At 33.5% G+C, this 17,614-nt stretch overlaps 1 protein-coding gene across 12 annotated transcripts; it reads left to right on the top strand.

The window, feature by feature from the left end:
* The first annotated feature begins 8,087 nt into the window (after nucleotides 1–8,087).
* On the top strand, nucleotides 8,088–16,645 carry LOC7478560 (chromatin modification-related protein eaf-1). 12 transcript variants are annotated; one of them, XR_002982251.2, is made up of 8 exons: nucleotides 8,088–8,269; nucleotides 8,372–8,634; nucleotides 8,729–8,944; nucleotides 9,040–12,336; nucleotides 12,547–12,728; nucleotides 12,815–12,941; nucleotides 13,049–13,096; nucleotides 15,008–16,645. XR_002982251.2 is itself a non-coding variant. In XM_024602673.2 (7 exons), the coding sequence occupies exons 2-6, from the start codon at nucleotides 8,428–8,430 to the stop codon at nucleotides 12,894–12,896; spliced, it is 3,984 nt and encodes a 1,327-aa protein (XP_024458441.1). In that variant the 5' UTR covers nucleotides 8,088–8,269; nucleotides 8,372–8,427; the 3' UTR covers nucleotides 12,897–12,941; nucleotides 13,049–16,595. The 12 variants fall into 12 exon arrangements, 4 of the variants coding, with proteins under 4 accessions (XP_024458441.1, XP_024458436.1, XP_024458452.1 ...); XR_002982247.2 differs by having other exon boundaries at nucleotides 12,815–12,959; XR_002982249.2 differs by having other exon boundaries at nucleotides 12,815–12,959; nucleotides 13,599–16,645.
* The last annotated feature ends 969 nt before the right edge of the window (nucleotides 16,646–17,614 follow it).

The raw sequence follows: 17,614 nt of genomic DNA, 5'->3' as shown, positions 1-17,614 counted from the left end.
CTAAGTAATGCATCTTGCTTTAATGATTACTCTTCATTACTAAGTAATACATTCTTTTTATTTTTTATGATAAGAGTGTTTTGACACATTTTATTTTTTTATATGAAGGTGCTTTTAAAAAAATATATTAAAATAATTTTAAATTTTTTTAGATTTTTTATACTAGCATATGAAAATTATTAAAAACATTAAAAAATAAATTTAATATATTTTTAAAATAAATACAATTTTTAAAACGCAGTTAAAAATAAAAATCTCAAACAAAGCACGAAAGTACAGATAAATGACTTTTGACATGCTTTTCTTTCCACATTGGCACTGACTTGTGACTTGTTCACACCAGCAAATATCTCCTTAACAGCTAAGGAATTCTAGAAAATTCTAGAAAATTTAATAACTGCTACAGCTCACTCTTCTTTTCCTGCAGGGAAAAAAAAAAAAAAAAGGCAGAAAATATGGCAGAAAACCCTTTTCCATCACCAACACACCAGCCCAAGCCACTGCCATCCATAAAACCCTAGCACTCTCTCCTTGAAGAATCAAATGCACAGGCCTGCCACCACCAGATAGCCATTGAATTTGCTTTATTTTTTTAAAATTAATGTATTCTTCTAAAAAATTATTATTTTACTATATTTTTAAATAAAAATAATTTAAAAAACAATTTTTATCACAATACCAAACAGACTCTAAAATAGACACATCTAATAATAAACTAAAAAAATAAAAAAATATTATTTTAATATATTTTTAAATAAAAAATATTTAAAAAATAACTATTAACACAATACTTAGATTATAGATTATCATTGAATTAAAAAAATAAAAGACATCAAACCTTTCATTGTAACATGTAAGAGGAAACATTTTGAATTTGCTCTTTTTTTTGTATTTTTTTTTTTTTGCCATTTAATTTTTTTCTCAACTTGATCATTTTAAGTTCATCTAATTTTAGATTAGCTTATATAATTTGTTTTGGTTAACTTTGAAAGAATTTCTTAAAATATTTTTTAAAAAATATAGGTATTAGATCTGCTTAATTTAGGGAAATCAAATTCAATTGTCTTCATTAAACATAATTAAGACTCTAAGAAATAAATTTTTCCAATCCCTATTTTCTAAGATTTTACGTTATGATCGAATGTGTCATTTTCTTCATGTTTTAAAAAATATAGGTAGTGTTTTTAACCTTTCATGTCATTTAAGAAATAAATCAGGATTGAGCGAGTTTTTTTATATTCATTTAATTTTGTGTTTTTAAATCACTTTTTTAAGGATTTTTAAATTAAGAATTAATTACTCAAGGTCTAAAGGGTGTTTTTAAAGCATTCTTAGATATGGATGGAAAATCATGTTTTTTTGGTCACGAAAAAGATAACCACCTCTACGATGACCTGAATTGAAGCTCTGCATCTTTCTTTCTTTTTTTAAGAAATTGGAAGATGACCTTTGTCCGCTCCAAAAAAAAAATATATATATATATATATATATATATATATATATATATATATATATATATATTCAAGAGAGCACAAGCTTGTACTCGCAAGCCCATGCGCCTTTTTTTTCTTTTCTCATGGCACTGACATGATCAATCTTCCAAGCCCGCTCGCCTCATGGCCTTTTTTTTATTCTTTTTCCAACACCTTGACTAACTTCTGACTAGATATAGCTGAAGATAAAAAAAAAAACGAAAAGAATCTCAAAACTCAAGATTTAATAATTTAATATTAAATAATAAAATTAAAAAAATATAAAAAAAATCAGATTAACTTGATTATCTCACAATCCACAATATGAGATTATGATAATAAAAAAACTATTTAAAAAAAACCCCAAAAATACAGACGTAAGCTAAATCAATAAAAAAAAACATTAAAACAAAACTCAATTTTACCTGAGTTAAATTAATTAACCTGTGACTTGTGATAACTCCACATAAAAAAAATACAAAAAATTATAAAGGGCACAATAATCAAATACCAAAAGATAAGAATGAAAAATAAAATTATCAATTTCGAGAAAAGATACGTTGGGAAAAAAAGCCCGAGTTAATCCGGGTTATTTTGACTAATCCGCGACTTGCAAAATGAGATTAAGATAAAAGAATTGATTTTTTTATAAAAAAAACTAGAAGAAAACAAAAATTAAATCAATAAAAAAACATAAAAGAACTGAGGTAAACTCGGCTTTAAAAAAAAGATAACTTATAAGATCTGAAGTTTTTGCATTATGTTTATATGAGTGAAAGCATTGCTTAGTGACTCGCCGCCGATTCAGAGATATGAGCCTGCAACGCAAGAAATTAATAAACAGGGCATCAAAAGGTGGAGCGACCATCTTGCATCATGTAGTTGCTTGAATGGCTGATTACAGGTGACCCTGATGATTACAGGTGGTGGTGCAGAGAAACCATTTCACCGTGCACTTCAATTTCATTACAACAAGCACAAAAATAGACCAGAGCAACTTAATAGTGTTTGTAACTTGACAAATTACAGAAGCTGATACACCACTACTGTGTATCAATCTAGCACCTGCTTCAATCCTTCCTCAAACTGGTTTGTTCGCTGTGTGTTCCAAAGCGTGAAACTATTTGATTGTATAACTTATAGTTACGAGAATTCAGCCACCCCAGCTAGCATCCAATATGAAGTCAAAATATTCTTTTGTTTTGTTCTGAGATTCGGAATGGATACCTTGATTTAGGCCCTGAAGAGGCTTAGTTCATACTCTGCGCAAAATTCGATGATGGAAAATATCATTCCCTCAAAAATGTATTGTTGTATATTTCAGACCTAGTTTGAAATGGGAGACCCTTTTGAGTTGCATTTTCCTGCAACTTCTGACCCAAGAATGAGTCGAGTAGAGAAAACAACAGAGAGCCATTCTTCAACTGTATTCATTCAGGAATTCTGAAGCAAAGGCAGGATTATAATTCCGAATTGAACAAATGCCTAATACTAGACAGTCAATAATACTACCGGAACCATCTATACAAGGCATGTCATGGGTCAATACAAAGCTACGAAAGGTGGATTATCACATTGATTGGAAGACGTTCAAGATGACCGGAACATCTTTTATGTTCAATTACGCAAAAGAAGATGTTCTCAGTATTCTTGGTTTGGAACTTTGCAGATGAAGGTATCTTTTGGCTCTTTACGGATGACGGTGTCGGTTAAAGCAGATTCAGAAATCAAAGAAGCTGCCAAGAGACGCGAAGCCTGCAACAAAAACACAAATCCACTGGATATTAACAAGTGATATAAAGCTAAAACCCCTTTTTAGATTTATAGTTGGGTTTGAGATGATTCAAACCAGACACGTCAGGATTTTATTTTGCAGATTAAAAAGGCTATAGCGATGCAGTGCAGAGCGAGAGTTCCTTATGATTCATTGTCGGGGATTATAAGAATGTTCTGTGTTGACGAATGATTTTGTTTTATTTTTTAATTTGATAATCAGTAATACGATGAGTCGAATCTTGTAACTTTGTTAGAGAGTTAGAGACTGAAGCCCATTCTCTCCCTGTTAGCTATTCGCCCCCTCTCCCTTTTGCTCTGTTATCTAGCCATGGTGATTGACCAGTGGAACTCTCAACACACGGTTGTTTTCATGTTTCTTGAAATGTACTCGACAATCAAACTCGTATAGTTCTTGGGTAATTAATTAATTATCGCTTCATCTTCTCCACATGTGGCATGTTTTATTCTCATTTGATACTGATAAACTTCCACTAATTTCCAAATTTCATTTTCTACAAGTATTTCTCGTAAAAATAAACGAATGAGATGAGAAAAGAAAGCTACAAGCTACAGTTTTTGTAGGAGGCCAGAGCCCCAACAACGACAGAAATTATGTCTCTTTTTTTTCAACACGAAATATTTGGCACTAGTTTATTGTCTCAGCGATACACCGTGGGTTGGGAAAAAAAATCTAAACGCAATAAAAAATAATCTAGACATTAATAATGTATTTCATAAAAAAAAATGATTTTAATTATATATGGAAAGATATTTTTATTTAATATTAAGATGAAAAATATTGGATTAATATGGATCAACATGCAAGAGTTATGAAGATAATCTTAAAAAAAACAAAGAAAAAACTTCAATATTCATGTTGAAATACGAAAATGATAAAAATAACATTTAACTCAAAAAAAAACCAAGTGAATTTTAATTAATCAAGCAAACTCGTGATGCAAGTAATGCATGTTATCAAATTCGATATATTTTTTACACCAAATATTATTTTTTATTTAATTATACAATGATAAAGCACATGAAAATCTTTTTATATAAAGCATTTTTTTAATAGGAAAAGAATCGTGTTAGACACGTTTTGCTAGGATAGCAAAAATAGATCATTGATAACAAATAATGAAATTATAATTTTTTTTAGTTTTGAGCTAAATAAAAAAATAAATCGTCGATAATAAAGAATGAAAATATATTTTGTTTTAAATTGAGGGAAAATAGTATTAAACAAAAAAAAATCAAATAATAGCTAGAATCCATTATGAAGTCAATTGAGTTCAATAATTTCTTTTATCAATTGTTTTATATTAGATGTAAAATAGAAAATCTTCAAAAAAAAAAGTCAAAACACATTGGAAAATAAAAAACTAGTTTAGGCAAGCCCACACTCTTGGACCTAGTTTTATTTTTTATTTTATTTTTTTGAAATAAGATAGAAGACGACATGTCATATACTTTGTGTAGAATTTGTCGACTAGAGAATGCTAGAAAAATAAGGTGTTAGTTTTTTTATTTAAAAATTCATTATTAACTTATTTTTTACCAAAAACACATAAAAAAAACATCATAAACACTTTGATAAACCTATCCATAATCTTTAAAAACCCAAAAAATAGTTCAAATAACCAAAATCACCTTAAATCCAAAAACATTGATACGATCATATCTACTTCATCAGGTAAAGAGAAGGAAAAAAAATCTAGGTAAAACTCGCCTCATGAAATGAAAATGGAACTAATTGACACAAACTTCAACCATTTTGATGGCTATAATTGTCATCAACAATCACTTTCTCTCTTTTCGCATGAATCAAACAACCCCTTCTCTCTCATCTTACAAAAAAAAAAGTGAAAATAAAGGAAATTAACTTTGGTACTAAAATTAAATTCCTGAAAACTAAAGGGACCGACCACTTGCTAAACGAAAAAAACAGGAGGCTAAAATAAACTTTTTGTATAAAATTCAAAGCTGCCACCTATTTTTTCTGTCTTTTTTTTATTTTGGTGCTTTATCTTTTAATATAATACCCTCTTAAAAAAATATGCAATTAGATGCTAATTCGAGCTCACGAATCAAATTAATTTTTTTTTAAATCACGATTTCAATCTATAATAATTTATGAAAAAATAAATAATAATTTCAGCAACGTGAAAATGCCACAAGACTTAGTTTCTGTTTATTAGTTATAAACTAGTAAAACTAATTAAATTACTTATAAATACAAGTATTTTTGTGTTTTTTCCCTTATGTGATAAATGCACCAAATTATAGTTGTAAATAATTTTCAATCTTTAAAGGGTGTGTTTAAAAATGTGGTAGCAATTGCGGTTCAAAATATTTTTTTGTTTAAAAATATATTAAAATAATATTTTTTTATTTTTTAAAAAATTATTTTTAATATAAGTATATTAAAATAATTTGAAAATATAAATTTTTTTTTTTTTTTTTTTTTTTATAAACGAGTTGAATCACGTTCTCCCTCAAGATCTAAAGCATACCACTTAACCCTCAGCCTCGCTATTTTCACCTCGTAGCAACGTCGTCAGGCCATGGAAACATGGAAATTTTTTTTAACTGTAATAACTATAAAAGAGATGGATGCAACAACATGGCGAGCTGTGCGTGGAGTGGTGAAAAGAGAGTATAACACTATGATCCGCGAAATAATGATAAAAATACTTTCATGTTTTTTTATTTCTTTCTCGTATCTTACTCTTCTCTTATAACTTCAACGTCATAGAATTTCTTAAGCTAAAAATGTTACACGACAACGTTATTTCCCCCACCCTACTTTGTTTAAGTTGTTCTCTAGTATACCGATTTTATGTATTTTCTCAATCAAGTATGTGAATTTTAATATTTTTCAATTGGGTACAACATACATTTTCAAATATTTCAATCAGGTATTTTTGTCTGCTTTTTATTAATTTCTTGTTATTTGATTAGTTTTATTTTCTCTTAAATTGTTACTGGTGCACCAACAATCAATCCATATCAATCGAGTAATTAAAATTTAATTTTTTTAATGTTAATACACCAGTGTTTTTTTATTATTCCAACGAGCTATTTTAGTTGATTTTTAAAATTAAGAGTACCCTCTGAAATAATATTATTTTTAATAAATTATAATATTTATATTAAATAAATAATTTTGAAAAAAATAAAATAGATCACTTTAAGATGTAAAACATTGTAAACCATCTACATAAAGACTAAAACCTACTTTATAATTAATTAAAATGAATAAATAAGTTATTGAGACAATTAAAATATTTGCTATTTTTATCGAATAAATGAATATATAAAAAAATAAAGGATTTTCTTATAATATTATTTGACTAGCACAATTGAAAATGTTGGTGTACCGGAACAAAAATGAAAAATGAAAATTCATGTACTTAATTGAAAAATTAAGAGTTGGGGTGCCAATATTGCAATTTTTATTTAGTAAATGTCAAACTACACATTAACAAAAACATATTAATTAACAGGATTTGAATGGAATAACTCCATTATTTTTTTAAAAAAAAATCAGCACACTCAAATGAAAAAAATTAAAATTCATATATTCCATTGAGAAAATATATGAAGTTGGTGTATAGTACTGCAATTATCCCAATTTAGAGCCCGTTACCCGCTTTTCCAAACAATTCAAATTTTTTTATTAAAAAAGTTTTAAACTAAAAACTTCAAATTAAAATTTTTAAACATGTATTTGTTTTTACCCGAACAAATTGAATCATGAATTTTAATTTAACATATTTATTGTTAACAGTGTGAGAGGTCATGAAAAAAACAGAAGTTTTAAAATCCCAAATCAGCTTGTATCGAGGATCCCTTATATTATTTAAAAAATTATGCTATTAAATAGATAAATTATATAACATTATTCAGTATGGTTAATAATATACTATCTTATATTATATTGTTGATAGTATCAATTATTTTCCTAAACAACAAGTTATAATTTCATTGCATGTATTATTAGAATAATGATTTATTTATATTTTATCTGGTATTAATGAGATTGTTAACCTATTCTAAGAATATTATAAATAAAAGAATGATAATCTATATAATTACACAATAAGAGTTGAAGAATCTATTAAAAAGAAACAAATAAAGGTTTAAATCTCTCAATTTTGAAAGGCAAATGGATAGTGTTTTAATTAAGTGGAAAAAAAATAATTTACAATATGATGAATTTATTAATGAATAAGTTTTTTTTTTTTTTGATAAAACATAAATTCCAACAAAGCAAAGTATTATTATAATGAATAGTACTTTGCAATAAGGAGTATAGTAAATTTTTTTTATAAAATCATGATAATTTAATGAAAAGTAAACAAAATAAATTATAAAATTTAATTTTCAATCAAATTGATAAAAAAAAATTAAAAGAAAAAAATTACTTAAGAAAGAAAAAAAAATGAATCAATGAGGCTAACCTGTCAAACCTGTGATCCATATATGAGAGTGTGATAACTAAATAATTTTTTTTTAATATTAACAAACTAAATTAAACAAAAAAATTAATTAAAAAAAAACAAAAAAAAACTATAACTAAAAAGCATCCGTTTTTTATTGTGGATTTACACAGTGTAATCTACAGTGAAAGGTTGATTTTTTTTAGTTATAGTTATGATATTAAAAGAAGAAATTGGAAGAAAAAAATTAATGAAAAAAAAGAAAAAAAAAATTAAATCAATCGGATTAATCTGTCAAATTAGGTTAATTTGTCAAACCTGAAATCCGTATCATGAAAATGTAATAACAAAATAGAAAAAAATTAATATTAACGAAAAAAAAAAAACTATCGGATTCTTCAAGAATCTGTGCTCTCTTTTACCCTTTTCTACTTACCAATGGCTTCGATACTCGCGTTAAATTTACACGCTCTTGGATTCTTCAATTTGAACCCTAACTAACGCTCTCCATTTCTAATTTCTCGATCAAATAATCTGCTGCTTTACTTTTTCCAGGGTTATCTAACCTGCGAGATTCAGGTATGTGAGTTCGTACGAACTGTATTCCCCTTTCTCCTGATGCGATTGTTTATTGTTTAGCTTTAAGAAAACGTTATTTGATATGAGAAATTGTATTGTTAGGGTTGGATAGATTGATGTTGCTTGGGAGTTGAATAAGCAGAGACTGATACTTTACTATGGGATTTGATAACGAGTGCATACCTGATATTCAATCTCTTGCCGGAGAGTATTTTTGTCCGGTCTGTCGTCTTCTTGTGTACCCAAACGAAGCATTACAATCACAATGTACTCACTTGTACTGCAAACCGTGTTTGACGTATGTTGTGAGCACTACCCGAGCTTGCCCCTATGACGGCTACTTAGTGACAGAAGCAGATTCCAAGGTTTTTCTTTGCCTATCATGGTGATGAGTCTAATTGCTGTGGCAGTGATGTTATGTACGTGCTAATGTACTTGTTTTTTTATTGCTCATTGCAGCCGCTTATTGAATCGAATAAAACGCTTGCTGAAACCATTGGCAAGATAACAGTCCATTGTTTGTATCATAGGAGTGGGTGCCCGTGGCAGGGTACTCTATCCGATTGCACATCTCATTGCTCAGGATGCGCCTTTGGTAATTCTCCTGTAGTTTGCAACAGGTGTGGAACTCAAATTGTGCATAGACAAGTGCAGGAACATGCTCAAAACTGTCCAGTGAGTCCGAGAAACTTTTTATTTAGGATTCAAACTGTGGAGTTGGTTTGTACTTTTGTTAGATTGTTTTTTACTTTCTTCTTGTTCAATTACAGGGTGTGCAGCCTCAACCACAACCTGCCGAGGGTGCTCAGGATGCAACGAGCACAGGTATGCCAACTACTGGTAATCAAGGTCAGGCTGCCATTCGAACAGGAACATCTACTTCACAGGCTCAAACTTCTACGACCTCAACACCTGCAAAAGATACCATCCAGCAAATCAGCACAACTACCCAGGCCCAGACTTCAGTACAGGCTGATGTACCCACTGCAGAACAGTGGTATCAACAGCAGCCGCAATATCAACAATACTACCAGCAGTATCCTGGATATGACCCATACCAACAGCATTATCAGCAATACTACCCGTATCAACAGCAAGCAGTCTCACAATACCAGCAACCACAGGTGAGCATGCATGCTCAGGCCCCCCAACCCCTGCCCCAGCCCCAACCCCAACCTCAGGTACCCATTAATACTCTACCTCAGAACCTTGCTCAAGTGAATCCACAGCAACTAACTCACCATACAGTTCAGCAACAATCTCTGACCCAACTGCCGGCAAATCCACCAGCCCAGGGTTATCCACCTCCTCAGGCTCAGTCCAATACACAGCCCCACCCTGCTCAGCCTCTTCCACAACATGTGCCTCAATATCAACAGCCTCCCTCGCAGATGCTGCATCCACAGCCCCAAATTCAAGCACAGGTTAATTCTCAGCTTCACCCTCAAAAGAATCCTGTTCCTCAATCTCATGTACAAGCTCAGTCACAAACTCCGCTGCCTGTTCTCCAGCCCCTGGCTCCTCAACCCAACCAGACTGTAAATCCTAATCCTCAGCCTCAGCCTCAGCCTCAGCCTCAGCCTCAACATTATCCATTCCATGCAGTGACAGGCCATCACTCTTATCTACAGCCCCAGATTCACCAACAAATGCCGCTGGGAGCCCCCCAACATCCTCGAGGTGGACCGCAATCTCAGTCACAACAGCCTGTTCAAATGCAGAGTCAGTTCATTCAACAACCACCTTTATTGCCTCCACCACAATCTCATGCTGCATTTCAAAACCCGCAACAACCAGGTTTGCTGCCTTCACCTGTTCAAGTCCCAAGTATTCCTCCTGCACAACAGCAGCCGGTTCATTCTCATGCAGATCAACCTGGGCTTCCTGTTCAACAACGCCCTGTCATGCAGCCAATTGTGCAACCAATGAATCAGCAATATGTACAGCACCAGCAGCCTTTTCCTGGACAACCCTGGGGTGCAGTTCACAATCAAATGCATCATCAAGGTCTGTATGGGCAGCAGCATCCACAGACTCAGTTACATCCTCATGGACCGGTCCAGTCATTCCAACAACCTTCTCATGCCTATCCACATCCACAACAAAATGTTCCATTGCCGCGTGGTGCACATCCTCATCAAGCCCAAAGCCTTGCAGTAGGGACTGGAGTTTCACCTCATGGAGTGCTATCAGTGCAGTCATATCCACAATCTACTGCTGTCATGCAGGCCCGACCGGTTCAGATTGGTGCAAACCAGCAATCTGGAAATATTCTAAAGACAAACAACCAAGTTGAATTTTCTTCTGAACAACAGGCATGGGTTGCTTCAAGACCGATTTCAGAAAGACAAGGTGATATTGAGAAAGGTGCTGAAGGTGAATCATCTGCTCATAACACTATTAAAAAGGAATTAAATGAGTTGGATGCTGGTCTTGGAGCTAGTGCAAGTGAGATGAAAACCATAAAATCTGAAAGTGACTTGAAGCAAGTGGATGACGAGAATAAACCCACAGGTGAAGCCAAGGATATTCCAGGAGCGCCTGCAGCAGCAAATGGAGAGCCTTCAATTAAGCAGGTGAAAGAAGATCATAGAGATGTTACTGATAAGCAGAAAGATATTTCTAATGCTGACCAAAAAAAGGTGGAGCTCTCTTTGTCAGAATACATGGATGGTAAGGATGGACTTTCGCTGGAAACTGCCCCATCACACCTTGAAGAGCAAAGTAAGAAATCGCAGAAGGACAAAACTCCGACTTCTCAAGGTTTTGGAGGCTTCCCTCCAAATGGGCACATGCAATCCCAACCAGTTTCAGTTGTTGACCAGGGAAAGCTGCACCCTCTTCCAATTCACCAGGGGCCTGCTGCTCTTCAACAAAGGCCAGTTGGGCCTTCGTGGCTTCAAGCTCCTCATGGACCTCCACATCACATGCAATTGCCTGGCCATCCTCCATCTCATCATGGGCGTTTGCCTCCTGGACACATGCCAAGTCATTATGGTCCTCCTCAAGGGCCTTATACTCATGCACCCACATCTCAAGGTGAGCGAACATCTTCATATGTCCATGAAACTTCGATGTTTGGAAATCAGAGGCCCAGCTATCCAGGTGGTAGACAAGGCATACTTTCAAATGCAGTGGGAACGAATGGGGCCCAAGACCCCAATTCAGATAGGTTCAGGTCTTTCCCAGATGAGCATTTGAATCCCTTTCCACATGACCCTGCACGTCGCAATGCTCATCAAGGAGAGTTTGAAGAAGATCTGAAGCATTTCACTGCACCCTCCTGTTTGGACACGAAACCAGTTCCAAAATCTGGCGGTCACTTTTCCTCATCTAGGCCTCTTGATAGGGGTCCTCATGGTTTTGGTGTGGATGGAGCACCAAAACATCTTGACAAGGGATCCCATGGTTTGAATTATGATTCAGGGTTGAACGTGGAACCTCTGGGTGGCTCTGCTCCTCCAAGATTCTTTCCTCCCATCCATCATGATAGAACATTGCATCGCAGTGAAGCAGAAGGATCATTAGGTTTTCATGACAATCTAGCCGGCCGAACAGATTTTGCTCGAACTCGTCCTGGTTTACTTGGGCCCCCAATGCCTGGATATGATCACCGTGATATGGATAATTTGGCTCCAAGAAGTCCAGGTAGGGATTACCCTGGCATGTCTATGCAGAGATTCGGTGCCCTTCCAGGCCTAGATGATATTGATGGCAGAGCTCCGCAACGGTCTAGTGATCCAATAACTAGTTCTCTTCATGATAGTAGGTTTCCACTTTTTCCTAGCCATTTGCGCAGGGGTGAGCTTAATGGTCCTGGTAATTTTCACATGGGTGAGCATTTGAGTGGTGATCTAATGGGTCATGATGGTTGGCCAGCCCATTTGCGAAGGGGTGAACGTTTGGGTCCTCGTAACCCGCCTAGTCATTTGCGGTTGGGAGAGCGAGGTGGCTTTGGTTCTTTCCCTGGTCATGCACGGATGGGAGAATTGGCTGGGCCTGGGAACTTGTATCATCAACAACTTGGTGAGCCTGGATTTAGAAGCAGCTTTGGTGGAAGCTATGCAGTAAGTACTAGTTTTCTAATTTTATATTGTTAAAATATTATCAGGTTAATTTATTTTGCAAGGTTCTCTTTCAAAACTAATTGCAATATTTAGATTCGTGTAGGCAGAGTAAGAGCACACGTATCCAAATTGAATTTGCTTCGTAAAGTTTTGATTGTTTTTTATGGTCGATATTTATATTTATCTGTTTATTTACTTTGGTATTCTTAGGGTGATTTGCAGTATTCTGAAAACTCTAGAAAGAGGAAATCAAGCATGGGATGGTGTCGTATCTGTAAAGTTGACTGTGAAACATTTGAAGGCTTGGACTTGCATTCACAGACTAGGGAGCACCAAAAGATGGCTATGGACATGGTTGTAACCATTAAGCAGAATGTGAAGAAGCACAAATCGTAAGCTAGTTCCACCAGTGTATTTTCTCAGATTTATTTGTCAGAAACTTCCGTTACTCTTTCTGTTTTTCTTCTCTATTTTGTAGAGCTCCCAGTGATCATTCCTCACTTGAAGATACAAGCAAGCTAAGGAATGCCAGTTTTGAGGGACGGGGGAATAAGCATTGAGTCATGGTGGTGCCTGGAAATTTGAATTGCATTGGACTCATTGCAGTTGATTTTGTTCTTTTGGTATTTTAAACTTGGCGACAGTGGTGATTCAACCTTCCATTGCCCATTTTCTGCTTTCCCATTGGTTTATGCCAGTCTTGTCATTTCAGGTTGCTGCCTCATTAAAGAAGAGTTTTCAGACCTGAAGTTCAGTGGCAGTTAAGTTTGTTGGTTTTTGTTAATGAAATCTTCATTTTAGAAATGGGCTAGTTATATGTTACATTATCTTTAGTTATCTATTTGAAATCCAGTCTGATCTTATTAGTTCATTGTGCATGTGTTGGTTACCTTCAGTTGTTTGAGATGGAATTTTCTTAGGATGTTTTGAATTGTACCTCTAATCATTGCGATCCCTGAATATCTGAGTTGATCTTGTTGCTATTGCTCAATTCATAACTCCACCCAACTAATTCTAAAGGTCAGCTAAATTGGGTATTTAACTAGGTTTGTGGTACTGAAACATGTATTGTATCCAACTTGTGTTTTTGGAATCAAAACTTCCATAGATTGCTTGTAGAACCCAGCTTTTGAGGAAAGGCACTAGCACTGTTGCCAGATGAGGTTTTCTTCCTTGTCTAATGTTCTGGGTTTTAGTTAGTTTTTGATGGTGCCATGCAATTCTATCGAACTCAAATATTGTAGCCTCAACTCTTTTGACAGGGAATGACCACTCTACTGAACTTCTCCAAAGGTGGCAGCAAAATTACAATAGGTTGTTTGTAGCTCAAACTTCATTGTTAATGGCACTAGCAAGACATTTGACATCTCTTTTTTGTTCAAGCAAATCATTTAGTCCTGAAATTTTAAGATTTAATAAAGTTTTTGATGCTTATATCTGATGAAGTTTCAATTTAGCACTTGATAACTTACTTCTATAGGACTGCAATAGTTTCTTAACTACTTTGGAGATAATTTTGGATGTTTGTAGCTGATCAAACTCTAGCCTTTCTCTCTTCATGCTAATTAATGTCATGTTCTGTGCTGTAGACATCCTTACTTGTCCTCATCTCTTGTTGTTGCAAGAATGTTGAATATTCTTTTCTTGGCCAACCAGCTCATTTAACCTTTTTCCCTGTTTGATTTATATATTCCATCTTTTAATGTCTATATGGATGAACCTGGAACTTCATTAGGTTCTTAACGAAGGAGATTGTTTCTTATGTCATACTGAAATTAGAACTACATAACAATACTTGATAATTGTTTTGTGCCATTTAATTTATGATTGATATGGTTGGTCAATCTTTATGTTGGCCACTGAATGATTATGTTTTACTTATACTTTAAGTTGGAATGGTGCAAGTATTTCCACTTGATTCTCAATATCGAAAGAATAAAGCTTGAAAATTACGCATTATTAAGAATAGGTGTCGTTAATTCATGGCCAATTTTTGCTAACAATTGCAGCATAATTTTCTGAGATGCAAGTGTGTTCTGCATGGATAAAATTAGTAAAGATTCAAGGGAATTGAAGTGGATTTTGAAATTCTTAGCAAATTTAGGAAATCGAATTAGTGTTTTGAGTTTCATAGGCAAGTCCTGAATCAAATTTTGTTTGATAGTTTGTATTATCTGAGAAGATATGTGCACTGACCTCTTGGAAGCTAATATGTATTTAATTAAGAAGAGCTGTGATACATGGATTTATATAAAAGGAAGGGATGGTTGTGCTGTGTGGAGATAACTTCATATTTTTGGTACGTGAATGGTGTGATGGTTTCTTGGTTAGAAGGTAGCAAGTTGAAGCAATGGCTACTAGTGCTGTCTTTTTCTCCATTTCTTGGGTGGTTTCAACCACATCTTTTATATTTGATACTGTTAGTGCCTTAAATAAAGGATAATATATCCCACCGACCATGCTGTCAGAGATTCCATTTCTTCCAGCTGGTGACTAAATTTCTTAACAGATTTTGTGTTTTATTGAATGAAAATGCTGCTTCCTAGTAGCTCTATTGATGAAATTCTAGTAGTGCTGTTTATTTTGGTAGCACGAGGCATTGCATAATGTGGCCTCAATTCATTGACTCTGATAGGTTGATTTTTATTTTCTGGTGAAATTTTTATAATAGATATTTTCAATTCAACCTGTCTTTTTGGGCGAAGCATACAACAAAAAGACTGAAAGTTCAGCGGAAAGGTTTACTCAGCGTCATTTATATATGTGGTGAGGTTTTGTTCATCAAACAGATGTAAGTTGCAAACTTTTGCTTGTTAGTATTGATGATTTGAATTTTCTTTATCACCGAATTAGAAATTTTTATGTAGATTTTTCACCCTCTTAATGATAAAGCATTTGATTGTTGAAACTGGCAAGGATAGCCATCCTGATCTTAGGAAACCAAGAGGCTTAGAAAACTTATCTGCAAGGTACAAGTTGGCTAGCTGATTTTAGAAAAACTAAGAGGTTCCTAGAATTCTTTATTGGCTGATTTCCATATCATCCACCAGGTGTCTTTGGCGTTTTTATAAGGAAATCAGATTTGCTCATTTCTTCTTCTCTTTCTTGGGGTGGCAGGGGGGGAGATGAATCCGTTGTACATTATTCATCAGTTAGTGACTTCAATGTGTTGCCTTTCACCTGAGCTTGTGATTAAAGGAAAGAAATTGAGTGAGTTATAATGTACCTTCTGATATTCCTCAAAAAAAGCTCCAGACAAAACTTAGAACAATTGGTAATGGTATTCTCTTTCTACAAAGCAAAATCATGTAAAATATCTTGAAGCACACTTGGGTAGAGAACAATGTTGAAATTTATTTAGGGACAACCACTTTCAAAGACAATCAAAGCGGTTTCGGTTTCTTTTGGCGCTTTAAGATGTTTCAATTTCTGCATAGAGTGGGCACGTGCATAAACAAAGCACTGTCCTCTACATTATAGTGGCATTTATGGGTGGTGGTTATTAGGCGAAAGTTGGATAGTATGAGAGGATGCTTGTAGACTTAGGGTGACTTTTCATGAAAGGTTTCCTACAAAGTTTCTGGGATAAGAAAAGGGTTTATTCATGACTTTGAACATTGAATAGAACACCATGTACCCTGTAGGCCCTTGTAATCACCTGAATGTAGTGAAGGTTTGTGTTGTCTCATTAGGTCTTTTATAGTTTGAACTGCTGGATGCACCTCTGAAAGTTAGCTGCTAGGCGTTGGCATTGTTTTTAAATTTAAAATCACAAGTATTGCCGAAACTCCATGGCCAAGGAATTACATCTTTGAGCTATCAAGTATCAACCCAGTGTTTGAATTGTCTAAGTTGTGAAAAAGAAAAAGGAACGACTTGAGGTCGTGCCCTTTTAAAGGGCATCTTAAGAAGGTTAGTGCTCGAAATGGGGATCCCAAGTTGCGCTTGGGGTTATCGTTTATTGCATGTTACGTTTCTTTTTAGTCATTTCTCTATAATCTATCGTGGAATTTTGATTTTAATTTATAGAGCTAACCTCGCATCAAGTGTGCTTGTCTCTATGCAAGGAACAGGGGATGGCCTCTTCTCTGGAAAAGAAGCCTCTCGTCGTGGTACTTGTGGTTTTCTTATATACACACCCTTTTATGGCAAAATGTTGTTAATTTTCCAGTTGTTTTGCGTGGAAAGTGAACCGAAACATGTGAAATCATGTGGAAACTTGGGATTGATTAATATTTGTTCTTTCTGGTGGGTTTTTACTTTTCTTTGTTCTGATAGAAGTATTATATTATGGATCCATTTAGTCTAATCTTTTGCTTGTTAAAGCTTACTCTCTGAAAGATTCACCTTTTGCTATAAAATAAAGTTAGTAAATGAAAGAGTTTCTTCCTCTAAATCGAGTACATGAATTTTAATGCCATTTTATTTGAGTATATCAATTTAAAAAAAAAAAAAAAAAAACTTTAATCTCCTCTGTCATTTGCTATGCTATTTATTATTTAATGACGTGTCATCTCATCTTAACTCACTGTCTATTACATGGATTATAATCTAACCCATATTGGTACATTGATTTTTTTTATTTTATTTACGCAATCAAGTGCTTCCTTTATTTGTTCATTTTCTAATGCGAGTTTCTTCTTTTTTTTCTTTAGTAAAAGCATGCTCAATATTAATATTATATTTAATAAAACATATTTTAAATTAAAATAATAATTTTGAAAAAAAAATCCTTTTAGTCATGGTGAGCTATTTACATCGAGGCTAAAATCTATTTTATATTTATTGAACCTGATAAATTAAAAGTTTTATTATTTTAACCAAATAAACTCTTCCTCAACCGCTTAGTCGGTTGATTAAAAAGCTTGATATCTTGTTATGGTAATTTGTTTTTAAGTACTCAATTGGCATCATAAATAGTTTTTGAATTGAAAGGAAAAAAAATGTTAAGAGAAAGTTCGAAAGCTAGTGTTAGCATTGTAATTTTCTTTTGGTAAAGGAATCATAGATCAAGGCACGTGTCAATAGAAATGGAGCTAAGTATTCGATTGGAGATTTAAAAATTCAATGTACTTAAAACAAGAAAGGTTTAAATTCAAGCAATTTATTGAGAAAGGGTGTAAAATTAATATATTAACTGTAATTATATCATTTATTTTGTGTCTAAATATCTTGCCCTATTTGTTTTTTTTATTTTAAAACTGTTTTTTAAAAAATTAAAGAAAAAATTTAATTATTTTGTTGCATTGATATTAAAAATAATTTTAAAATAAAAAAT

Source organism: Populus trichocarpa, chromosome 1, assembly GCF_000002775.5.
Source record: "Populus trichocarpa isolate Nisqually-1 chromosome 1, P.trichocarpa_v4.1, whole genome shotgun sequence".
Classification (NCBI taxonomy): Eukaryota; Viridiplantae; Streptophyta; class Magnoliopsida; order Malpighiales; family Salicaceae; genus Populus; species Populus trichocarpa.
The sequence above is the reverse complement of the archived record's forward strand: the minus strand, read 5'-3'. Positions and strand labels throughout refer to the sequence as shown.